Source organism: Carlito syrichta, unplaced genomic scaffold (assembly GCF_000164805.1).
Source record: "Carlito syrichta isolate Samal-C Ts95f unplaced genomic scaffold, Tarsius_syrichta-2.0.1 Scaffold306890, whole genome shotgun sequence".
Lineage (NCBI taxonomy): Eukaryota > Metazoa > Chordata > Mammalia > Primates > Tarsiidae > Carlito > Carlito syrichta.
The window spans coordinates 96,577-123,752 of NW_007250986.1; the positions used below are offsets into that span (position 1 = coordinate 96,577).

The window sequence follows — 27,176 nt, forward strand, 5'->3', positions numbered from 1 at the left end:
TTGAACAACACAAGTTACAAACAAGAAAGGCAATCATTCCATTAGTCTGCCATTCTGTTTCATTCAACTTAATACATATAGTCATATACGAAGTACTGCATTGGGAAACAACTATAGACGCTTATATTAAATGTTATTGCCATTTGTAATATTTAGCAAAAGTGAAAGACTTGTGAAGCAATTGGCATTCTATTTTTGACTTATTAGTCCTAGTGTGAAAATACTAATACTATTAGCATGACATTTTTATAACTTCAGATTTTAAGCTCATGAATAAAAATATATCTGTGTTGATCTCTGGATATTTCTTAGTAATATCTGAATATATACAGTCTTTATTGTTTTAATATAAACTTTCTGTGTTCAGTATAATTTTATTTTTCTCAACACTAAATACGAACTTTTGAAATAAGGAGGGAGATACAAAGCTTATTGACTATACAGCCTGCCAGCCAAAAGAACAATCTTCACCAACATCTGTGTCTTTCCAGAGGTATACAGAATTAAAATTTGATCTTCAAGCTTTTAATGATCCAGTTTTAAGTCAACGACAGAAATATGTTGAATATTCCATCACTCAATCTTGAACTGATTTAGAAGAGACTCTTTACTGAAATGCACATTTACATGTATATTGTTAACATGTTATTTGGAATTTCCTGATTTATAAGTGTGGTTTTGGACATCTTTTCGGGTATAATGACAATTGAAATGGTTAAACTTTAGGAATAGAGTAGGTGTTGTTATAGATAATCAAAAGCAATTGTAATTCTAAAGTTGCTGTATGCAAGTAATCTATAGTCATAGTAAGGAACCATATGATTGGATGAGATGTTTAATAAAAGTAAGCTGTGTTAAAATTGCATTTAAATAGATTATTAAGTTGTTGAAAGATCTCATAACATTGGAAGAAAACACATTAATAATCCTTAGCAAAACCAGTAGGCTTTTTTAATAAAAAAACTATGAAAGAACTAATTATCATTACATAAGCTTAAGAAAAAGTTGATGATTATTACTATTGCTAAACTCTAGCTGATACTAAGCAAAATGACAGTCTGCCGTTTTCTCAGCGGTATATGCCAATACGTTAGACTCTGACCTTGGCCTTCTTTTAATATAAGGTGAGAAATTACTAGCAGTCTTTTCATTTCACATTTTTTTGAGAAGTCATTGGGCCTTGTGGTCTTGATGACTCTGTTAATTAAAAGTCTTTCCACTTTGGTTCCAGTTAGAATACTGCATCATCGTCATTCTCTGTCTTCCAGTTTTCTTTATGGTGTTCCCATATGTGGTGCCAGTCCTAAGAACCTTTGTCACAAATTATACGTTTAAACTGCATAATTCATAAGGTCCTACAAAAGTGTAGTTGAAGTAGGGGAGCTTTAGAAGAAAGTAGATAAAACATTTTCTCCTGATAATCTTGTAAATGCTTTCCTAGTTCCACAGTATAGAGTTAACCCCTGTTAACAACTGGTTCAGTTGCTACTAAGTAGAAAATTAATGTATACTTAACAAAATATGTGCTAAATGGTTTGTATTTCACAAACAGGTGTAAGAAAACATCACATGAGATAAAGGATGGTTATTTGTTACACTGTAGGGAAAGGAAGAAACACTGAAATATCAGGGAGGAAATTAAATGCCTCTGAAATGCAAGAAGAATTACATGGTAGTAAATAGTAGTGGTTCTCAGACTTTATCATGCATCATATTCACGCAGATACTGCCCTGTTCCCTCTTTATCCTGCCTTTTCCTGCTTTATTTCTCTGGAGTTTCTGATTCAGTAGGTCTGGGATGAGGCCTGAAATTTTGCATTTCGAACGAGTTTCCAATTGCTGCTGCTGCTGGCCTGGAACACCACATTGAGAACCACTTATAGATAGTATTTTTTTTTAATTGTGTTGTGTTCAACACTGAGGGATAGAGGAATGTATCTTTAATTTCCCCAAAGGGGCCCTTTGATTTTAAAAAATATTTGTTTCTAGGTAAAAGAGTTTGCAGTAGTTTCATCTTCCAAATCATAGTTACAACACATGCAATTTATTTTTATAAATTACATTAAATGTTTGTTTACTTTTATGGGAACAGCACTATCTTAGATACAGAAAGGAATCAAGAAACATTACCTGTATGCACAATTCACTAATTCTTTTGTTAGAAAAAGACTTGAAATTAGGGTTATGTTTGAACATGAACACACAGTTTCATCTTAGTCTTTATCCAATCTTAAGAATAGAAATTATAGTTATGCATTCTTTGTATTTCATTGTCACTGTTTCTTAATCTGATTTGTAATATTAAAGATGTTAAAAATAAATTATTGACCAATTAGTAAGAATATTCACATTTATTTTTCTATTTTTGCATGCTATTACACAATGAAACCATTGTTTTTAAACTCTTAAAGTTACTTATTTTATGAAACTCACCACTGTTTTACTTGATTCACAATATAGAAGAATTTTATTAATATCCCACCAAAATTTCTTCAAGGAATTCAGAAGGGCTCTTGAGCAGATTGGAATATTTGCATTATTAAACTTTAACAAAATTAATGTTTTTTGGCAATTGAAACTTATTGAAGAGACTCAACTTAGCGTTGCATGGCCTATGAAGGCAGAATTTTTTCCTGTTGTCTGAATTAGCACTTTGTTAGGCATGCTTTGCAAATATTTCTTTATAAGAATGTGTGCCTCTTTCCCATAGTGCTCACTTTGAGATTTTCTGTAGCTCTACTGCTGTTTAGGTACATAAGTTGTAATAGAAATCAGATGCTCATGCTGGGCATTGTAAATAAAATGAGATTGACCCCCAGCCATTATCTCATTTATCTAACTTACATGGTAACATCAGGATCTATGCTATTGATTAGAACATAATTAGTTAATTATGAACAGAGAAATACAAAGTTATATGGAGCTTGAACACAGCAGGTTGTACTGCTGAAAAATTTCCAAGGACAGGAGCAGATGGAGATCAGTTTATTAAAAAACAAAGCAGACGTGTTTCAGGAATGAAAGTGTCTAATCCTCTCATGTTGTGAAGAGGTACTTGACCGTATTGTGTATTTTTATATGAATTGTTTTGTGTTTAATTTTTTTGTTTTTATTTTATAACCTGGCTGCTGTAGGTATAGCTAACTTAATTGAGCCCATGCTTTAAGTGACTATCAAAAATGGATTTGGATTTGGATAATTCTCCTAAAAAAAAATTTTTTTTTTTTTTAAGTCAGGATCTCACTCTGTCACCCAGGCTGGAGTACAAGAGGCAGGATCACGGCTCACTGTAGCCCTGAACTCCTGGGCTCAAGCAATCCTTCTGCCTCAGCCTCCCAAGTAGCTGGAACTAAAGGCACCCGCCAACATGCCTGACTGATTTTTTGATTTTTTGTGTAGATGAGATCTCTCTGTGTTGACCAGGCAGGTCTTGAACTCCTGACTCAAGCAGTCCTCCTGCCTCGGCCTCCCACAGTGCTAGGATTATAAGCATGAACCACTATACCTGGAAATTTATCCAGGTTTTTAAAATTAGTATAGTTTTATGTTAAAGAACATTTTTTCTTTCTTAACCCATTCATTCATTATTACCTGTGATAGAGTCTATAGTGGCATTAATGAAATAGGTTCAAGTCCGGCACATTAGTCTTTTATTTGTGAAACACAGTATAAAGGACATTTTGTAATTATTTTGTATAGAAAATGTTTATGTGGGTAGGTGGTTTGCACTAAAATTGTTGTAAATTACAAGGAGTAAAATATTGTATTTATAGATATTAAATGTTATTTAAATATTGATAGAATGCAGAATTTTGTGCAAGCTTGTATTATTTTAAAAGTGATTTAACTCATTGACCACAATCTGTATTTATCTGATAAGATGTTTATTTGAAATAATTGGCCACTGTTCAATGAAATAATCTGTCATGACAGGTTAATAGATTTGTATAGATGTTTGAGTTGCTAATGAAAATTTTATTTAATGCTAATATTCAAGACTAATTTTTGGATCTTTCTTGTGTGGGATTTTTACATAGAAATTCTGAAAAAAATCAGAAAATCCAATCTATCAATTCTATTGATATTTAGGTATTTTTTTTGAGGGGGGGATTATTATTTTTTTTAGTGAACAGTTATAATAGTATGTATTTTCACAGTCAGTTTTTAAATTTTGCTTTAGGTACACTTGGAGGGTATAAGTAAAATGTTGCATTGGCATAAAAATATGATTATCGGGATCAACTTGATCATAAAAATATACATCCATTTTTAAACACATGTTAGGGATTTTGCTTCTTCCTGAAGTTTAGATTATAATCTGGCTATAAATTATTTGTGTAGGGGGTATACTTAATTGTTTCATTTAGTTGGTTTTTTTTAGAGTAGTTATTTCATTTACTCCTCCAATGAAATTATCAATTGTAAATTAAAGGAGTTAAATAAGCCCTCTGGAACACTGACTTGCAACCTGTCTTTTAGACACAAGAGGAAATAAATCAGCTGCTGCTTTTTCCTAGTTTGCATACTCTCGGTAGTCAAGTAAACACTAATTGCTTGTTGTATGGATCATAGCACATATCAAGATAAATTATTTTCTTCCTCTTCTTTGGGGTGCTATACTTAATCATATGCTAAGTAAGTATTTTAAAAATATATAGAACTGTTATTTGGTCACTGTATTCTGTTAAATCTATGTAAAAAGACCATATATAAAAAGCTGCTTTGTTATTTACATTTGTAACTGTTATGAATCTGATGTTTAGGAAGTCGTTATTTAGTAAAGATCTAAACAATCAGGTTTCCTTTTATAACTGGGATTCATTTTATCTCATTTAAAATTGTGATTTTTAGAATGCCCTGTAGTGTTAATGTATACAGTGTTTAAAGGGATACCTTTAAGCATTCACTTTATATTTTATTTTAAATACTTAGTGTTTCTTGATAGGTTAGTTTTATATTCTCTTTTAATATTTTAAGACATTGCCTTCCTATTTAATAATGTGCTGTTGGTAATATTATGATAGTCTGTTTTTATTACATAGACATTTGTGTTATTTAATAAAGTATATTGTCATATCACTATACTTTCGTGGATCAATGACTGCCTTTGCAAAATTTGTTAAAGCATTTTATTCACTATTTTGAGAAATTAAATATGTAGTATATTATGCGATGCAATCATGTGTTTTCAAGTATATGTAAGAAATAGATGTAGCGACAGTAAATAAAACTGATCAATAACTACTTTAACTCTACTACTCCTTTTAGATAGCAGATGTTACAGACACTTGTATGGGTTTCTGATTTCTGAGTTTTTTAGGTGACCTAAATTTACAACATAGCCAGAGTTTGTTTGCTGATAAGATCTGATAAAGATTACAAAGTGGTGTGTGTGTGTGTGTGTGTGTGTGTGTGTGTGTGTGTGTGTGTGTGTAAAGTGTGTAAAGTAAATAAGCCACTGTTTTGCCCATCTTTATTGTTCTTTGATTTCTAGGATTCTTAGTGGTATCTCTTACATTTGTCTGTGGTCTGTTAATTCTTGCAATTCTGCTAGTGTTCATTTGTGTCATTCAGGATATTTTCAATACTAGCATATACAACGATAAATTTTTTCAATTCAGTATTCTAGGATCGCCATAACCAGATTTTTCCACATGGGAATAATTTTAGGTATCTTTGCAAAGAGCTTATATTTATTTTTTTATTTATTAACAAAGCTATTGACTTCAAGATTGGACTAATTCTTTCCCCACCCCCCTTAGATTTTGGCAGTTCCTAAGGACCTTAACTGCTCCTTTTTGCTACTTAGTCTTAGAGTTGCAGCTTTTATATACTGGTGAGAGAGTATATAAAAACTCTCTCACCAGTATGTAGGACTTTAGAGAGCATCCCTATCATTTCTAATTCTGACAAACAAATTCTGCTTTTCCTTTGGAACCCATCACAAATATATTAGAGTTCTAATTGATGACTATGCTTTTCTGAAAGGTATCACTAAGAAAGGAATCAATCAGTAAGGGTTAGGTTATTTCCAAATGGCATGTATTTTGAATTATCTTCTGAAAGAGCTAGTATTATAAAACCTTCCTTTTCTCCTTTTTATTAGTTCTTCAGCTGAAAGATCATTTGATTTTACAAGTAATTGGAATCAGCAACTGATTGGAACTGTATAAGTGTAGTAAAGTTGTTCATAATTTATTAGCGGGAAATAGCTATACCAACAAGAATCATCTGTGTACATGGAAGAGATAGATAATAAATGATTGCTCATTTTTATTTTCATCATGATGTTTGCCTCAAATTAAACATTAGAAATAATTTACAAATTTTTATGGCACAGGCTATAAAGTAAATATTCAATAATTAAGTTATAACAATGTGAACTAGGAAAAAATACTGTAACTCAGAACTCCGATTATTGGCATTTTTACCTCTATAGAACATTACTCCAAAGCCTGAAGTTAAGTAAAAAACACTATATATAGTTTACAGGTGAAATGGAACTCATATCCTCAACTCAGTAGTTCTCATTTTCATGTTTTTGTTTTTGTTTTTTTGCTATCAATTTGCATAGCCTTAATAAGTCTTTGTGGTCTGTTTTCAGAATCCATGAGAAATTATTGTTGGAGACATTATGCTTAGACAAATACTCTGACAGTATTAGGAAGCAGTGGCTGATAATTTTAAGCAAGTGAGGACCCAGGCAACCTTTACACGCTAAATACAAGAATTCAAGTAGAACAACAGGCTGATGCGCCTCACTCCGAGCAGAAAAGACTGACACACTGCTAGACACACATTAGCAGCATGTTTTTCACACTCATGACCCTGAGAAGACAGAGATAGAGTCGATTATATTTAATATATTTCCTTGATGAAGCAAATAATGTGATTATTTTTAAATTTCTCAACAACGATGATTGAAATACTAGTTGCTGTGTTTGAAGGAGTATATTCTCAACTATCTAGAAGTCTTAACCATCTCATAAACTCAGAAATGCTTATACTTTGAGGGTTTCCATACCCATATGTTTAATGTAATTTAAATTTTGGCTACTGAAAGGTACATAAGTTATACTGAGAAGGAAAGAGCATAAAATCATGTGGGCTTGCCATTTAGTCTTATGTTACATTTGAAGTAGCTATATTTTTAAAATTTTTCTTAATGCCATAACAACAGGAATTTGAATATTTTTACTACTTTTAAATCTATTTTCAGATAGTTTATTTTTGATATTGGCATAGTAAGTAAAGTACTGTTAGTTCTGTTTGATTTTTTTCCATTTCTGTAGCTAAAATTATCATAGTAAACAGTTTTTTCAAGTTCATATCTTGAATCTAAAAGACTTTTGGGAAAGTACATAAACTGATTTTATTCATAAGGAGAAAGTTTAAAGGAAAAAACAAACTTACAGCATATAATTGTGTTTCAAATAACTAAATAACTTAGTTAAGTCGCTTAACTTTTCTGAAACTCTTGATTCCCAAAATGGGTTTTTAGGAGATTGGTTTTTTTGTAGCATGATGTAAAATTTTTACTAAAAATACAAATTTATACTCTCCTTTATTGTGGTGGTTTCTTAAAATCAATTGTTTTTCTTTGTGTGTTGTTTAAGCTCTTTTTTTCTAATAAAGGTTATCGAACAGTAATTTTTACTTTACTCGTAATAAGTATTCTATACATTTTTCCTCTTGGTATCTTAGTTGTAGATTTCTTGACATTTTAAGTTTTAAATCAGCAAGAGATAAACAAAAAAGAAAATCTGACAGATTGGTTTAGAAAGTGTTATTGGTTTTCTTTTTTAAAAAAAAAACAAATAAATTAGGAATATAACTCCTTTTATAAGATGTGTACATCTTTGTTATTTGTTGTTAAATTTTGGTCTTGTTGTTCCAACTGATGCAAAATTCCTTTTACAAAGCACTGAAATAATACAGATTTTTCTTCATTGTCAGCAGGATGAGATTGTCTGAAACGAAGAATAGGTATGATAGTTTTCTTAGATTTTGTACATCATAGGTGGCAAAGACACTATCAAAACATTCGTTATGTTTTAAAATGTACTAGGAAGTACTTTGTAAAACCAATGCTCTGAGAGAATTGACAGGTAAATTTTGAGAGCATAATATTAATTTCTTAGAGTGGTTTCCATATTTCTGTATATTTGTGTTCTGTGATTTAACATGTAAAGTTAGTTTTTATATTCTATAGATTATGTTAGCATACTATAAACGTTAGGAAGTTCATTTGCAATGTACCTTAACTTAGAAAAAGAGAGATGAGATATCAGTTGTATAGTATTGATTGTAATCTAGTGAAGCCTAGTAGAAATTCTTAGAGTTCCAATTTTTTTTAAAAAAATTACTGTGTTTTGGGTTGAATTTATAACCTTGAATTATTTGTATCTTATATTATTAAATGTTTTCAAACTAATGTGCAAATGACTAATACTTTTAAGTAAGTTCACAGTTGGAGTTGTTGTGGTTGTGTTAGTTTTGAGCACATATGATTAAACACTTGCATTCATTCATATGCTCTTAATATTCCTGCTATCAAAGCGTTCTGAATGATGTTTGTTTTATTTGTCAATTTTGTGATTTTATTTTGCGTTTCCTAAAACATTTATTTCAGGTATAGGTGGCTTTGTTCGTAATCATTAATGTAAAAATCTCGTCAGCCAAGAATAGAATTAACAGTGTTAAACCGGAAATGTACAGTAGTTTTTCTGTCTTTGAGATAAATAGTTTTTATGTTATTTAGATATGTCTATAAATCTGTTCACCCTGCAGGTGTGATGAGTGCAGACTCTGCTACCATTTTGGCTGTTTGGATCCTCCTTTGAAAAAGTCTCCTAAGCAAACAGGTTATGGATGGATATGTCAGGAATGTGATTCATCATCTTCTAAGGTAAGGGGAGAAGATTCTTTAAGGAAAAGAATTGTTTCCTTCCATTTTGATAGCTTTTTCATGTTGTACAGTTTCCTAATTTTAAAGACAATTGGTATATGAGGGACCAACATTTTAACGTAGTGCACTTGAAGAATATATTGCTGTAGTGATTGTATTGCCCTTAAATTAAGGAAAAGAACAACTCTCTTAAATAATATAAATCTCCTCTATGGACTATTTAGCTGTTTTGTGTGTTCTCTATATTATGGTAGCATATTAAGTAGTGCTCTAGTAGGCAAAAAACATTCACCCTTTGCTAACTTAGCACACCAAGAGAAGGGCAGGAAAATTTCACCCTGAGTCATAAGAGACTATCTTAATCAACAGAATAAGATAAAATCCAATTTTATTTTATAACTTAATTCATTTTAAAATATAAAACATATTGTGATGTTTCATAAGTTTTGTTCCTTAAGAAAAAATAGTTTTCATATCCTAAATCTTATTTCTGATATTTATTTTAGCTGAGTATAAAGGATGAAATTTCTAGTAAGGCTGTTTAGTTATTCTCCCAAATAAACTTAGAAATTATGTCTTCTTTGTATCAACATTCTAACCTTAAATTGTGGTGACCTGTAGTTCAAGATAATTGTGTTTCTTTAAAGTGTGTGAGTGAATAGCTAGACTCCTAGTGCTTTGACTCATTGGACAGAAATATTGAATACATTTGAGTGAAGACATTCTGATCAACTGTGGGTCAATCAAATTGTTCTTCCTAAAAAAGACAATTACTAGTAACTATGTAGTATGGTCATCAAGCCATCTTTCTTCAATGTCTTCTTTCTTCAAAGTTTATTGATTAAAAACTATAAAAAAGGCATTTAGTTATAGGATATATATAGAGAGCGAATATAGAATATAAAAACTATAGGATATTTTCTAAACATCAGAATTTACCTAAAATGTTACATGTTTATATAATGATTATTAAAATAGAATATCCATATACCTCTTCTTTACTAATCAAGCATTTTTGCTTAAGGTTTTAAGCTATATGATAGCAATAATTATTTTTCAGTTATTTCATTAAGACCCAGATAAGAGCCAGCATATTTTAGATTAAAAGTTGTATAATTAAGCCGGGCTCAGTGGCTCAGCCTGTAATCCCGCGCCTTTGGGAGGCTGAGGTGAGTGGATTGCCTGAGCCCGCGGGTTCGAGACCCGCCGGGGCAGCGAGACCTCGTCTCTACAATAAATCAAAAAAATCAGCCGGGCATGGTAGCGCATGCCTGTAATTCCGGCTACTCGGAAGGCTGAGGTGGAAGGATCGCCGGAGCCAGCAGGTCGAGGCTGCGGTGACTGGGAGCGGCCACTGCACTCCAGTCTGGGGGACAGAGTGAGACTCCAACTCAAAAAAAAAAAAAAAAAAAGAAAAAGTTGTATAATTTACAAATATATTTCCAAAATTATATTTAAATGAAAAATAATGAAATACTGTCAACTTTAAATAGTTGTCTTGGGTGAGTCTTTACTGTATAATGTAGTTTTTTTAAGTGCACTTTTTGTTTGGAGTTTCCTCCTACCCCCAACAAACAATTTAGGAAAGCAGGTTTTGAAATGGTATTTACTGCCTATTATAAATGCACCTTTTTGCATATAGTCTTTTGAATAGGCTCTATATTACTGTAAATGTGAACCATCATACTAAATGAAATGAAAGCATTATTAAGTTATACAGTAATTTTTCTATGAATATTGAAACAGCAAGAGGGCATATTTCAGACTTGTTAGGAATATGGCATGCCATAGGTATATATGCCTTAGGTACCAGTAGCTACTGAATAAGGTTTTGTTCAGGGTTTTGTTTTCTTTTCTACCAGAGAGTGTGTCTTTGGACTCTGAATGGAAATCCTTTAGGAAGGTACATTGTTGGAAAACTTGCATTTTATTTGCTGTATTCTGTTTGGCCTGAGGTTGAATACCAGATATAAACAGCCAACATTTTCAGTTTCATCCAAATAAGGTGTCTTTGTCTAATTTTTTGAATGTCACAGTTCACTGTAAGAATTGTAACAATGAAATAGGTTTATATTTTCATCATACCACATGCCTGTTAATATCTTTCCAGTGAAAGATTATTATTATTTTTTTTTTTAGTTGGAGTCTCACTCTGTTGCCCAGGCTCATGGCCACTGCAGCCTCGACCTGCTGGGCTCAGGTGATCCTCCTGTCTCAACCTTCCAAGTGACTGGAACCACAGGCGTGTGCCACCACACCTGGCTAATTTTTTTGATTTATTGTAGAGACAAGGTCTTACCAAGACACCCAATCTGGTCTTGAACCCCTGAGCTCAGGCAGTCCTCTCGCCTCGGCCTCCCAAAGTGCTGGGGTTACAGACTTGAACCACCTACCACACCTGGCCTAAAAATTAAATTTAGTATAATACTTAAGCTGGAAGTTAAGAAGACTTAATGTATTCTCTTGAATATTTGTAGTGCATTAATTTTGTTTATCTTACTTTTGGAGATTTACATTACTGACCAGTAGGTAGTAAATTTCTGTTTATTTTCTCTTGAAAGATACTTGCTAGTATTATAGCCTCAGAAGGAAACATTGATAGATAATGTACTTTATAATTCAGTGAATTGGTACGGAAACTTTTACTTTCAGAAAGCTGTATATTATTAATATTCAAGTCAAGAAAATTAGTAAAATGTGAGAATCTAAGAGAAACCCAGAGGAAGTGATGGTTACACTAAAAGCCCAGACTTCACCATTGTGCAATATAGCAATATATACATGTCACAAAATTGTACTTGTACCCTTAAAATTTTTTTTTTTTTTGGTCAGTGTCTCACTCTGTTGCCCAGGCTGAAGTGCAGTGGCATGATCAGGCTACTGCAGCCTCCATCTCCTGGGCTCAGGTGATCCTTCTGCCTCAGTCTTCCAACTAGCCGGATCTACAGGCACATGCCACCACACCCAGCTAATTTTTTTGATACATTGTAAAGACAACGTCTTGCCAAGTTACCCTGGCTGGTCTCAAACCCCTGAGCTCAGGTAGTTCTCTCGCCGTTGTCTCCCAAAGTGCTGGGATTACAGGCATGAGCCACTGTGTCTGGCTACCCTTTAAATTTATACAAGTATAAAATAAAAGTGAAACAAACAAACAAAAAACCAGAATGCAAGTTAATATTCTTTGCTTATCCTTTATTTCTCTACATTTGTTTTGGTGGACTATTATTTGCTAGGTTACATAGGCATATTTGCCCTATTCATATATTTCAATGACATAAAAAGCTAAGAGAGAAATATTTATTGCTATGAGAAAAGATGCAAATAAATTGTAGATAAATTGTGAATAAATTTCTTGAGGTAGTAATTCTCTGTGATAGTCAGGTTGGTATGTCTAACAAGCCTTAACCTTTATTATATTTTGTTTTCCATATAAAAATTATTTCTTTTGCTTAGAATTTTAGATACAACAAAGCAAAGTTGAATATTTGCTTCGATATTCATTGTACTTAACATTTTGTCCAAATTCTGTGGACTAAAATATTACCCTGTAAACTCTCAGCAGCTCTCATATTTACAAGATGGAACCCCCCAAAAATGGAATTATTTTTTGGAAGGTGGGCTCCTTGTAATACAGGCTTACCCTGCTGGGTAAATGTTCTAGGAACCCGTTGGCATCAGTGTACCAGCTAGCTTTGTTGTGAGAGGCTGCATTTAGCTTCAGTGATTTTTGTTGTTGTTGTTTCTTTCAACATGTTTGCCCATTTCGTGATGGGTACTTTACAAGCACACCTGCCCACACCACACTGAGAGTTCGGGAGTTTTTGACCAAAAATGCATAAACTCCATACCCTACCCTCCCTATTCACCGAATCTCGCCCTGAGCAACTTTTATTTCCCTGGTGAAAAAGTCCTCAAAGGAAATGTTCTGCTGATGTAGAAGAGGTGAAACAAAAAACAGCAGAAGCCCTAAAAAGCATCAAATTTGATGACTTTCAAAAGCTGTTTTGAGCAGTAGAAAAAGCATATCAGTAGGTATATTAGATTAAATGGAGAATACTTTGAAGGTAACTGAAGTAAACATGTGAGAATAAATGCACAATTTTTTATAAATAAATTCCTGTGATTTTTTTTGTTTGTGTTCCTCCCTGGTATATATTACTGTCTTTTAAGTAACACATTTTTACTGTCAGCTTTATCAGGGCAAAAACTTCTGTCATTTGATCTTGCCTATTACTTTTATAGAAATTTCAAAATAGTCTAACAAGATTCATCATACTTATATCCATAATTTTTTGTTTTGGACTATGAAAGCTGAAATGCGCCTAAGTTTTAATAATATTGACTTCATAACAATTTACCAAAAAGTAGAATGATTTTTTTATTCTACTCAGACCCATGAAATAAGGCATGATAATAAGACTCTCTGCCTCTTCAACTCTTTGGAAACCTAGGTAGTCTTTTTGGGTCTCAGGACAGATGGCCAATTTCACAGGTAAAAGCATATACACATATATGTGCACACATGGAAACACAAATGTACACACATACAGATGCACAGAGACATATGCAACCACGATATACCTTCCCCCACAGACTGTGCTTCAAAGACATTTGACTAAGAAAGTAACTCTCCAGACAGAGTGCTATGCTTATATTTGATGGAGCTAGTTCATTGCTGCCTGTCTCCCTGCATAGGTAGGGGTTTTCTCCCTGCTCTTTACTATATTGTAAACATCCTATTTGTTAATGAATGTTGTATGCCTGGAAAAGCAAAGTATCCTCTTCTTTTTTTTCTCCACTCACTCATCTCTTATTTTTTTCTCCATCTCTACTGTTACTCATTCATCCAAACCAAATATCTGGAGTCATCCTTCTGCCTTCCCATATGTATCTCACATAGCAAGTCACCTCCTGAGTCCTATAAACATTTTCTTCTCTAATGTTTTTCCAGTCTGCCCTTTGCTCCTTTTTTTCCACTACGACTGCCTTTATTCAGTGCTTCAGTTTTTCTCATTCTGTTATGGTTCCTCCTATTTTAGAAGATATCTGAATAAGAGTACCAGACTCAGCCCCCTTCTATCTGTTTTCTTCATTATGGACCTCTAAATGAAGTGTTTGCATCCCAGAAGATATATGAAGTGACTCATTAATTCAACTTAACTCTGTGTAACATCTCATTTTAACTTCATGTCTGAGTGTGTTTCATAACATAAATATTATACTAGTACATTACTAAAACGGGTTAAAAATTCACGCTTATGAAGTTGGAGGACATACTTAAAATATTATTACTATTGGTATACATCATCAAAAATGCCCTATACTGCTACCAGAGTGATCTTTCTGAAAATATGTTTGTCACATTTGCTGTCAGTGGTGTCTTTTCATCGCCTATGTATTCAGAATATAGCCACCCAAGCCAGGAAATGAACACTGATGCATTATTATCATCTAATCTTCAGATTTCATTCAACTTTTGCCATCAGTCCCAGTAATGTCCTTTATGGCAAAAGGATTTAGTACAGAATCACATAATTACTTTCAATTTTCATCTTCATTTAGTCTTTTATCTGGAGACTCCCATAGTCTTTCCTTAACTTTCATTACCTTGCCACTTTTAGAAATTATATTTTGGAAATTATAGAGCAGTTATTTCATTGAGTGTCTTTCACTGTGCATGTCCCTGGTATTTTCTTGTGGTTAGATTCATTTTATGCGTGTTGGCTAAAAATATTACAGATGTGGTGCTGCACATGATTTGTACAGTATTTTATATGAGCCATAGGAGATCTTTAACCACTTGACTAAGGAGTTGTCTACCAGTCTTCTTACTCTCTTCACCTTTCTAATTAATAAATGACTTAACGGGAAGAACTTTGAGCCTATGAAAATATTCTATTCTTCATCAAACTTTCATTTTTTCTTTAATTTGGTGGGTTATACTGATTAATGTCATTGTTGATTTTGCTGTTCAAATTGCCCCATATCTAGCTAATGAAACCCACTTCTACCTGGCTTCTGTGTCCTTTGGACATGATTCCACAGATCTTGGAGAACTTCCTTGCTGAAGGTGTTCCAGGCTCAACTTGGACTTTCTCTTTCCCCATTTCTGGGATCAGCCATATCTCCAAGGATCTCTGGTTTCTTTTATTGGGGAATGATATTTAGAAACCAAGATCTGGTGTGGTCATTATTACTAGAATGTTGTTCTTCCAGTAGACACAGCCAAGGACTAGATGTTTGTATATCTATTCATATGCACTCACTTCTGTATTTTTATAGTTATTGAAAACCGTTCTAGTTGTCTTCCTTTCCATTTTCTTAACTCCCTTCTCTAACACAAAACTGGCTCTGATATTCGTAGTATATATTCTTAATAATAACCCCCTTATATGGAGCCAATCTCTTTTCACTCTCTGTCCCTACCCAACATGGACACCTAATTGCTGACCATCTGACAACTTTAGAACTGAATTGTTCAGAAAGAGGTAAGAGAGGGGATGAAGGTGGTTACTTGAACTTTTTACAAGTTTTGCAAGTCATTTAATGAGCAGTCAGGAATAAGTACTACTATTATACGTACTTTCTAAAACTTTAGTTATTAACAAAGTTTTAATGCTAAAAATTAGCTTTTTAGAGACACAATACATATAACCCTAGCCAAATATCAACACAGTAATGTTTTAGTATTATATATATATGTACACAATATAATATATCTTATAATATGTAAAGTAGATAGTATTGAATTTTTTAAAAATAGGGCATAGTTCACTCTTTTGTCTTTTTCAGTCATTTGTCCTATGGATCCCAATAACTTGTACCTGCTGGAACATCCAAAATGAAGATAACTTGTCTTGACATGGTTAAATGAAGATGTATAAATATTTTTTCAAGTGCTTCCTCCAAGTTATATATATATTTACAGGTGCCACTGAGGATTTAAATAGACATCATTTACTTTACAATAACTGTGCCAGTTATTATTCTAGCTTTTCATCCTTGGTTAAGCTCTGTTTTGTAAGTAGTTATGGAGTATACATGACAGGTCATTATCTGACTACTACAGGATGGGCTGTCTTTGCTCGGAGACTTCCATCTGGCTCACTCTTATTTGATCTTTCTAGGATACTATATTTTTGAGCACTAATAAATTGTGAATTCATGTGTATAGAAATCTCATCCAAATCCCTTGTGAAATATTTTCTGGGACTGCAAATGTATGACAGACCAGCTGAGGCAAGTGGTATTTCTTGATAATCATTTGTATTAAAAATCTGGGTTAAGGAACATATGGTTTTTAAATTTTTGTTCTATTTTTCACATTGTCTGCATTAAGCAGCTAGAACTCTATAACTTATGTCAAAACAGCATATATAAATATATATTTTCAAGTAAAACAGTCATACAGCATCATGCCTCTTTAAGAACTGAATAGAACAATTTCTTCAAGGAGTGTCTTGCCACAATACATTAAACCAGCACATTTAATTGAACCTGGTAATATTGGAAATTGAATTCTGAATTTTATGTATTGAGATTTATAAAAAATATAAAATTAAAGTGAATTATCCTTTAAACTTCTTTAAAATTTGAAGCACATAATTGACCCATAAAACAGGAACTTTTTAATATTTTAACTATTCATTTGACCTCTGGGATTTTATCTGGTATTATGTTGAATTTTAAGTTTCTGAATTTAGTGTGGTTGACAGAGAAGTCATTTTGAAGTAAAACTTAAACCACATAACTATTTAAATATAGTACTCTTTGACATTTGTGGGACAAGCTTACAAAACTGTGCTTTACAAAGCTTACTGAGTTTTGATTTGCCTTTTTCACTGATACAGGTATATAAAAATCTGGAAAAATTAGAATCCCATAGAATCTGGAAAACTTAGAATGCCATAGCAAAAATCTGTGGTGGTTTGTAGGCTTTCAAAAAGTCTGAGAATATTTTGTTTTCTCTCTTCTTTTTCTAATAAACCTTGTTTTAAAACTTAAGGAAAGTCTGAGAATTAACATTGTGGTATGGTTATCCTCAAAGATGGCTATAGTTTTGTATTAAACTTTAGACGTTCTCTTTGCTGGTGGGTGGGATAAAGCCACACACGTCCTGCTGTTATTCATGTCTAGGACAGGTTCCTCAGCTGAGTGCAGGCTGTTGCCAGTTGTTTTAGCATTTTCCCTGACAGGTAAAATTGTTTGTATAAATGTCTTTTAACCCCTTTGATTCTAATTGATTGCTATACTTTGGGACTAGTAATAATGATTTGCCATTAATAATCCCACTAATTATAGTTGGTACTGTGCTTTAAAAAAAGAGAATATGCTTTTGTTTTAATTGAGCACTTATGTACCGAACTGAGTTGGTTATCATTATTGCTTGCTCAAAGAGATTGTTTGCTTCCTTGTCCTAAACATGTTTTCTGAAACCTATCCCTTGGTAATATTTTTATCAAGTAACAATTTTCAGTAAAACACAGATTGTTTCCTGGTTATTCTTTAAAATAGAATTGGAATCAGTAATGATCTCTTAAGTTCTATAACCTAAGTTAGTTTCATAGGATACAAATAATCACAATAAACATATACATCAGTATGTCATGGTCAGGTATTCCTTAAGCACCTTTTTGAAAATTTCTTTCCTTAAGGTACAATTTATCAGTGTTCGTGGTATATATTTCTTGATGTATTTCAACATCAAATTCACAGTGAAAGGAAGATGTTTAGAACCTCAAAAAATAGACAAATTACTTCTATATTAATAAGTTACAAAATTGAAAGACTAAATCACTTTCTAAATCACATTTACTACAAACTTGAAAAGCCAAGTCATTTTCTAAGTTAGGTGGCATGTGGCCTGATGCATTTACGTAGCATACTATGGAATACCATATGTGATGAGAAACTAAATCATACTGCGGTAATTAATCAAAGTACAGTAGGGTACCTTATACATAAATGCCTTTAGAAAGTCACCAACTTAACTGTTCTTCAGATTTTTTTTTTATGTTTCTGTTTTTCATTATTTTGGAGGAAAAGGTCACTTGCCTGCTAAAAATTTGAGAGTTAAAGTAAGGGATGTTTTATTACAGCTTTTAAAAAGGTAATAAGAAGCCAGGCTCGGTGGCTCAGCCTGTAATCCCGCACTTTGGGAGGCTGAGGTGAGTGGATTGCCTGAGCCCGCGGGTTCAAGACCCGCCTGGGCAACTTGGCGAGACCTCATCTCTACAATAAATAAAAAAAATTAGCTGGGCATGGTAGCGTGCGCCTGTAGTTCCAGCTACTTGGAAGGCTGAGGCAGAAGGATCGCTGGAGCCCAGCAGATCGAGGCTGCGGTGGCCAGAAGCGGCCACTGTACTCCAGTCTGAGTGATGGAGTGAGACTCCAACTCAAAAAATAAAAATAAAAAATAAAAAAGTTAAAAAAACAAAAAGGTAATAAGAGTATTTTTACTCTATTAACTTAGCATTTGAAATATTAAAATTGGGATTGGGTTACATAATAAACAAATGATGTATCATAGATCATGTTATAAAATTCAGAAGTAGTGTGGAATATATTATTTAAACTTGCTATTCCAGTAGTTCTGTATAGTGTGAGAGTCAGAGACATGAGAGATATGCTCATGGTGAAGAGAGAGCACTAGTCAAAATAGATAAGTAGTCTGATAAGTAGAATTGCTTATCTGTTAAAAAATTTTTCTTCCTGACCTACATATTGTAGGTTAAGAAGTGTCCTTTTGCCTATAACTATGGTAGACTTCTTCAAGACAATCTTCAAATCTAAGCCAAGAAAATTCAAAACATGAACTTTGATAGTTAATGGAATTGAGTTCTGAAATCAAATATATTTACGCATTCTACTTGTTCTTCTGATTGAATCTTTACTAGGATTGATAAGAAATCATAGACTTGTGTTTGGAGACATAGTTAAAGTGCCTGTTCTACGTTACTTACATTTTAATATATTCATTTTTTGACATTTTCTGAAATCAGAATGTGTATCTATAAGCGGTTTGTATCTTTAAGTGATAATTGCTCTTTTTCCCTAAAGACTGCTATTAAATTGATGGAGTTCATATAATATATGAGCCATTGTACTGTAGTAAAATAAAATCATGTAGTAAATCAAAAGTATGCAACATGATGTAAAGGAAAGAGTTCTGTGAGCTTTAAGAAGCAGCAGACTGGTCTGGTCTTGACCATTTACAGTGCCTAGAAGTTTCAGCAATCTAGTTGCTGTTAGTAACCTCAGGTTGCTCAGTTGTAAAAAGTCGAATCTCAACATGTGAAGTTATAGAGGTGCTCAGTAAGTGACAAATGTTTTAGCCACAGAGGAAAGTTCGGAAGTAGTGATAATCTGATTTTCCAATGTAAAAAGTACTTTTAGAAGAATCTGAAGAGTAATTTTCTGTTTCATTTTTGCCCTTATAAACATCAAATAAAAACCTTTCCTGTCTTTTAGAATTTCACACCAAATTGAGGAAGGTCATGCCTAACTTTTTCATGTAGAGGAAAATCCATTTATTTTAATTTCTTGCTAGATTTAGGAGACAATAAAAGCTATCTTTATAATAATTGTATTTTTAACCAGGGTATTCATGGCTATCTAAATTTTCTTAATTGTATACTATTTTAAATACTAATTTATACTATTTTTAAATTGTATACTATTAGATATTTTTTATAAATTTATTGTATATCATTAGCATATACTTGGTTCTTGTAATATTGATGGTAATTCACAGTTCATATTAAATATAGAATTGTAATCCTCTGTGAATCACAGAGATTATACACTAACGTATTATTTTATAAGGAGAGGGTATGATATTTAGAAACAAAAGATTTGTCTTCATATTTAAGTCACTGACTCTCCCAGGTATTGAAGAAATTTTTCATAGACTATAAAGGAGTATTATTTTCTTGTCAAGGTCATTAAAACTATAAACTTGAAATTGAAAGGAAATATAAAGTAAATAGAATAAAATTTAAAAATAACAAGCCACTGAAGACAAGTGTAAGACAGTTATGAGTCCGCCTTGACAAGGCGCATGAAGTTTCTGATAATAAAAGATTCATCAAGCCTAATGAATGACTTGTAGAGAACAGGCTTATATCAGCTACACATCCTTACATTGCATGTATATTTGGATTCTTTTAAAAATGGAAATGTTGGAAATTCTGGCCTAACACTCTCACATTCCTGGAGCCTAGAAACTAAAGTTACTAACTTTTAGAGCATACCGTGGAAATACATTTAGAATTTCAGAACATGATGGTTGCTTTCAATATGCCTTACAGTATTTATGCCAAGAGAAAACCTTTCTCTTAAGTAAGGAAATTTGTCCTCATTCTCAGATGCTGCCAATTCCTTTCATGTAAAAAGGTAGAATATCAATGCAGTAGTCCCCCCTTATGTATGGGAAATTTGTTCCAGGACCCCCAGAAGATACCTAAATCCATTGTTTGTTTGTTTTTCTTATCCATACCTCTTCACTTAAGGGAACTCTTTATGGCTTCCCTTTGGCGTATCCAAATGCCAGCATCACTACTCTTGTACTTTGGAGCCATTATGATATAAAATAAGGGTGACTTGAACACAAGCACTGCAACACTGTGATAGTGTGATCACCAAGAAGGCTACTGAGTGGCTACCGGGAGTGTATACAGCGTCGATATTGGGCAAATGAGGAATCACATCCCAGGTGGTATGGAGGGGGACAGTGTGGGGTTTCTCCATACATCCAGATGGTGTGCAATTTAAAACTTGTGAATTGTTTAGTTTTGGAATTTTTCATTTAATGCTTTCAAGCCACAGGTAACTGAAATTGCAAAAAGCAAAACTGTGGATAAGGGAGGCTACTGTATGTGCTTTATATGGATGAGTCAAAGGGCAATGATTTAGACATGTAAATTCTTCAGGACCCTGATTTTACACCCTACCATTCGGTCTTTTTCTGCCATCTGCTTTCCTGATTCCCAGGGGGAGAACCCTTATTAATATATTTCCTTAATCATAGCATACATGTGCATATTCCTTTAAAAACTGAGTATCTTTTCCTGGGAATATTAGATGCTTGTTGTTAACACATTTTCTGTTAAATAAGGCCTCTATCCACACTGCCCTCCCATTTGTGTGTGTATGGGGGGGCACACCTCATCAATAAGGGTACCTGATCTCACACCAGGCAAAGTGGGACCAAAGTGAGACCCAAACTTTACCTGTACAGTAACCATTTGTATATCTAACCCTGAATTATATCCACATCTAAAATAAAACACTGAGATACCACCTAACTCCGTTCAGCATCAATATTGGTCACCATCAATAACAAAAAAAAAAAAAACAACAGATGCTGGAGAGGATATGGGGAAAAGGGAACACTTCTACACTGTTAGCGGGAGTGTAAACTAGTATAACTTCTGTGGAAAAGAGTGTGGCAATTCCTAAAAGATCTAAAAACCAACCTTTCATACAACCCAACAATCTAATCCCCCTTCAAATCACTCTATGAAAATAGATACCTGCACAGGTATGTTTATTGCAGCATTATTCACAATAGCAAAAACACGGAACCAGCTGTGCTGCCTATCAAAAGTGTACTGGATTAAAAAAATGTGGTACATATACACGATGGAATATTATGTGGCCATAAAGAAGGACAAAATTGTGCACTCCGCAGCAACTTGGGTGAACTTAGAGTCTGTAATACTGAGTGATCTATCACAGAAACAAAGAACTGAGGACCACATGTTCTCACTCATAAGCGGACCCAGAATAATTATCATAATACTATAAGAAAGAGATTAGACAGTAGTGGCAAACTGCTGGAGCGAGGAGGGCACATTTCATCAATAAGGGTGCCTGGTCTCAAACCAGGTGAAGTGGGGATCCAAGTGAGCCCAAACTTTACCTGTACAGTGACCATTTGTATACCTAACCCTGAATTGTACCCATATTTAAAATGAAATTTCTTTTTTTTTTTTTTGAGTTGGAGTCTCACTGTCGCCCAGACTGGAGTGCAGTGGCCGCTCCCGGCCACCGCAGCCTCGACCTGCTGGGGCTCCGGCGATCCTTCCACTGTAGCTGGAACTACAGGCACGCGCTACCACACCTGGCTAATTTTTTTTATTTATTGTAGAGATGAGGTCTCGCCTGCCCAGGCGGGTCTCGAACCCGCGGGCTCAGGCAATCCACTCACCTCAGCCTCCCAAAGGCGTGGGATTACTGGCTGAGCCCCTGAACCTGGCCAAATAAAATATTTTTTAAATGCAGTCATATATTGTTATATATTTTTTAAATATATATAATTGTATATGTGGCATTTTTCTGTGTTGCTACATTCTCTTTTTTAATCTGATTTTTAAGTGTTGTACAATATTTTTTTTCACATGGATACTGTCTATGTAATGGCTGGATCAGAAGAGTGAACATTTTTAAAATAAGAAAGTATCATACTGTTAATAATAATAGCAGTTAACATTTATTGAGCATCACTACATGTCTGGCATTATCTAAGCATCTAAAATGTTTAATTCTCACCACAACCTTTAAGGTAGTTATTGTTCTTTGTCTCCTTTGTACAGATGAAAAAAAATGAGGTTCAGAGAAGTTAAGGATTATGCATTTAATAAGTGGTATGACGGTGGTACAAACCAGTCTGCCCACTCCAGATCCTTCATTTTGGAAACTAACTATTTTCTGTTTCTTCTTGCAAGAGATTGTCAAATTAGATTTTGTCCTAAAACCACTTTAGATTTTCATAATGTAGAAACTCAGATAATTGTTATATTATAAACACCAATAGTACTGGAAATGAAGAGATCTTTGTTATTAAGAGGGATCTGCTTTGGCCTTGCTAGCAGATAGGGAACTGAAACCAGAAGATAATTTAAAACAAATAAATTGATTAATGATGGTCCCTATGAGATGTGGGAAGATGGCTGTAGAAGATGATATAAGTGAAGACCCTTCATAGAACTCAGTGAAATACGTGTCGGTGTTAAGGGAGCTGCCATTTGACAATATGGGTCTATATCAGCAGAAATGAAGGAAAGGAATCGAAAGTGAATTTTTTTTATTAGTCACTAAGCACTTTATGTTAGCTGAGTCACATCTTTTTAACGTTTGTCATGATTTGTGAAGTTTGAAAACCTATATTATGAAAAGGAACTACAGCCAGCCGTATCCAGTGTCGTTGCAAAAACAATTTAAGAATATTCTGATTTGTGCATTGTCAGCCACTTGGTATATGTACACATTGAATGATTTTGTATCTTTTTTCCCCAGCATCAGCATTCATATGCAGTAAAAATTCTTATCCAAAGAGTACTTGTTTATAAGTGGATTAAATACTAAATGTAATACAGTTTAGACTCATTTGGATTCTTTTGCTGATAGTTACTTTGTTAACTAAAGAGTATGAAATTATTACCTCACGTATGAAAAGTTAAAAGATGACTCTTTCCTCACTCACAGGTGAAGAAGGTCTGTGTGTAACTTTTTATTCTACAGTGTTTCCACCTGTGACTTTCCTTAGACTCTGTTTTGTAATGTCAAAAGCCCAAAGCAGATCCCACTTAATAACAAAGATCTCTTCATTTCCAGTACAAGTTGTTGTAGGTTGAGCAAATTCTCTTTTGTCCCTTTGGGTTATATTCATATGCTGAATCTAATGTGGTCACGTAAGGTGCAACCTATTTTAATGTTTTCTCTGAAGGTTTCTTAAAGGTTTATGTTGTAGTGTTATACCTCTATTGAAGTTAAGTTGGTTTTTTGTTAAATGTACCTTCTATAATGGCTACAAATGATTATCTGCTTCACTGGTTTGAAAACCCTTTAAAGTATGCTTATAGAGGTTAAAATTTTTAAGAATCACTTTGAAAAGTTCAAGCTTATATCAAAACAATTGTCAGTAATATGTTCACTTCTGTGTTCTTGAAGGCTAGACTATTCTCTGAAATTTTAACGACAAATAGTATTCTTTATATTGTTTCTAAAATCAAATTTCTAAATTTAGATTATCAGGTACTTATAAATCATTTTCCAAAGCATAGAATTATAGATAGCTTAAACCAAGTGATGGGTATAAGGTATTTCAGCATTATTTCCTTATTTTAATGTGGCAGTTTCAGTAATCAACAACAGCAAATTATTACTTAACATTGCAATTTAAATTTTATTCCAGTGTTCAAACACTAACTTAGTTATCATAAATTAATTTTTTCTACTTGAAGGCATTTTCCAAGTGTGAATGAAGTGGATATTTTTAGAAAACATTTTTTAGTCTCTTATAGCAGGCAAAGTGTTGTGAAGAGTAGACATTTTTCTGTCTTTCCATGTGACGTTGTCCAAGCCTTAACTGTAAGTGTAGTTTCACTGTAATCATTACCATCTTAATTCCTATTTCTTCGTGTGTGTTCCCAAGTCTACTACTCATGAATGTGACGTGTGCAGTGAAACATATTTTCTTTCTTTATTATTTAGCTGTTTCAGAATCCATGAATGTTCTCTTTCTGTCTACTCCTGTCTTTCACACTTCCAAGCAGTATTTGGAAACATGACACTGTATTTGTCAAGTATGTTTGTGTTCAACATGCAGTAAAAAGCTTCCCCAAGATAGGAACTAGTGGAGTCAGATATAGTTTGTTGTATTTTTTTAACTTCATGATAGCAATACAAAACAAAAAAATCCTGCATTCTGATCTTTAAACAAAACTCTTCAAATTAAAGAGTAAAAAAAAGACAGTAGAAGTGGTTTTATTTGCTTTTCATATTGAATACCTTAAGGACTGTCCAGATTGCTATTTTGAAAATTCTGATTTAAGTAAATCTTGCTCCTGTATTCAAGGCAAGGAACAAGGAGAGGCCTGCTTGAGTCCTTCAGCCCAGGGCTGTACACGAGCTCTGCTGCATCTTCCTCTCTCCTAGTGACACTCCAGTGGCTTTTCCCCTTATCCTTAGGTATTAAAAATATTTTTTTAATATCAAAAAGTCTAGTCCAGTTTAATGTCAAAACTTCAGTCTGATCACCTTACGAAAAAGATACCAAAGCACACATGTTTATTGCAGCATTGTTCACAATAGCAAAGACATGGAACCAACCATGCTTCCCATTGAAAGAAGACTGGATTAAAAAAATGTGGTATATATACATGATGGAATATTATGCAGCTAAAAAGAAGGTCAAAATTATGGGCTTCACAGCACCTTGGATGGATTTAGAATCTATAATACTCAGTGATCTATCACAGAAACAAATAACCGAGTACCACATGTTCTCACTCATAAACAGACCCTGAACAATTGTCATAATGCTATAAGAAAGGGATTGGCAGTAGTGGGAAACTACTGGGGGGAGGGGGGACACAGTTCATCAATAAAGGAACCTGTCTCAAACCCAAGTGAGGCCCAGACTTTACCTGTACAGTGACCATTTGTACATCTAATCCTGAATTGTACCCTACATCCTTAAAATTTAAAAAAAAAAAAAAAAAGCTTCATTCCCTACCATTTCTAAACTTCTCCTCTAACCAACTCACACTTACTTCAGACAGGGAAATCAATAGTTTGGAAGAGGGCATATTTGACTTTGATTCTTGTCTCCCCTTCCTCTTATGAGTTCTTATGGTCTTTTATCGTGAGAGCTTTTCTATCTGCAGATCCCTTGGTATGAGAATCCCCTCTCCCATGGGTGACTTACGACTTCCTTTTCAGAACTTCAGTTCTTTCAGTCTCTTCCTGGTTCGCATCACCCATCCCACCCAGGCTATCCTCTCTGGCTGGACAGCCCCGCTCTCTTTCAGGAACCCACGTTTGTCCTAAGGAAGCTCCCACACCCCTGCCCTGACAAAACTGGGAAGAGCAATCACTGCAGCTTTGCTCTGCTGACCTGCCACTGCAGCCAGGGTAATACACAGGATACCCCATGCCTTGGGGACACGGTCTCTGGGTGACTTTTAGATGTCTCTGCATGAGGGCTTCTTTAAAGTACCTCTTCTGAGGAAACCCTTACTGTCTGGTTTCACCTCCTTCTCCGGGCTTTTCCTCCAATGACTCACCAGGGCAAACTTTATGTGAGGCTGTGTAGAAAATATCTTCTGAAGCATTTTATCAGTGCATAAATTTTAAAAAACAAATGTTTTAGATCATCAATGAACAATTGAGAGGTAACATTTCACCTGTCCCAGGATTCCTAAGTCAAATACCCTATCACCAGGACTCAAATCATAAATCCTTTTTCCTAGCTCACTTAAAAAAAATTATCATTTCTTCCAAAGTGTTTCTTCCTTCAAACACTTTGTGCTACTTCCTCAACTCTTCCTAGGACCTCCTTCTAAAGTATCAAGAGTCCTCTTCTATAACTCTCCAACTTTCTCTGGAGCCACCGTGTTGCATCATCTCAACTATTTCTTTTTTGGCCAGAAATAACTGGAGAAATGTGCGGACTTAATTCACTACAATTTCATGCCTCTTAATTTGTACCTGCCCTCATTGCTGTCTTCTGTGAGCTCCTTACAGGTTTTTATAGTGATTATTTCAGCTCATTGCCATATGTCTCAAGTCTTCTGCTTATTCTCATCACCTTCCCTTTTTCGAGATGACTTTGTCTCTCACTTCCCTGAGGAAAGGGAACCATGTCCTTATCTTTTCTCCTCTCAACCTTAAAAAAGCCTCTGTTACTTTTCCTACCTCAACCTTTTATTTCCTCTCTCAGAAGAAAGAAAAATGTGATTTACCTCTGTTTTTTATTCTAAACATCTCCCTTCAGTATCTTTTTTTCTCACTAAGCCGTCCTGCAAACTTTTTCCCAGTCACATTTTGAAAGGTCACTTTTCACATTTCAAGGTCAGAAAACCCAAGGAAGGAAAGAAGGAGCTTTCCATTGTCCAAAGTATGGGGCAGACCTCAGGCTTTTGTCCCAGATGTGCAAGGCCCCATGCTCATGCTCCAGAAACAAATCAAGCTCAGTTCTTCTTCCTCACACTCTCCTCCATCCTCCCTCTCTATCTCTCTTGCTTCTCCCTCTGTCCCTCCCTTTCTCTCTCCCTTTCTCCCCTCCTCTTCCTCTCTCTCTCCCTCGCTCTCTCTCTGCTCCACACGTTCCTCCCTCCCTCTTCTCTCCTTCAATGCTCTACTCTTTTACACAAAACCTCATATCATCAGGGTTTGTTGTTGGTGTTTCTCAATTAAATGTCCAGTTTAAATTCTAGTTTTCCCACAATCTTTAGGACTAGACTAAATTTTATTTCTACTTTTT

At 34.1% G+C, this 27,176-nt stretch overlaps 1 protein-coding gene across 1 annotated transcript in view; it reads left to right on the top strand.

Moving 5' to 3' along the window:
- PHF14 (PHD finger protein 14) overlaps positions 1-27,176 on the top strand; it is a gene marked incomplete at its 5' end in the record, with an annotated part of 157,476 nt that overhangs the window by 91,052 nt on the left and 39,248 nt on the right. The window contains one exon of the mRNA XM_008063504.1: positions 8,791-8,908. Within this exon, the coding sequence (XP_008061695.1) occupies positions 8,791-8,908 (118 nt within the window). The remainder of the gene's footprint in view (positions 1-8,790; positions 8,909-27,176) is intronic.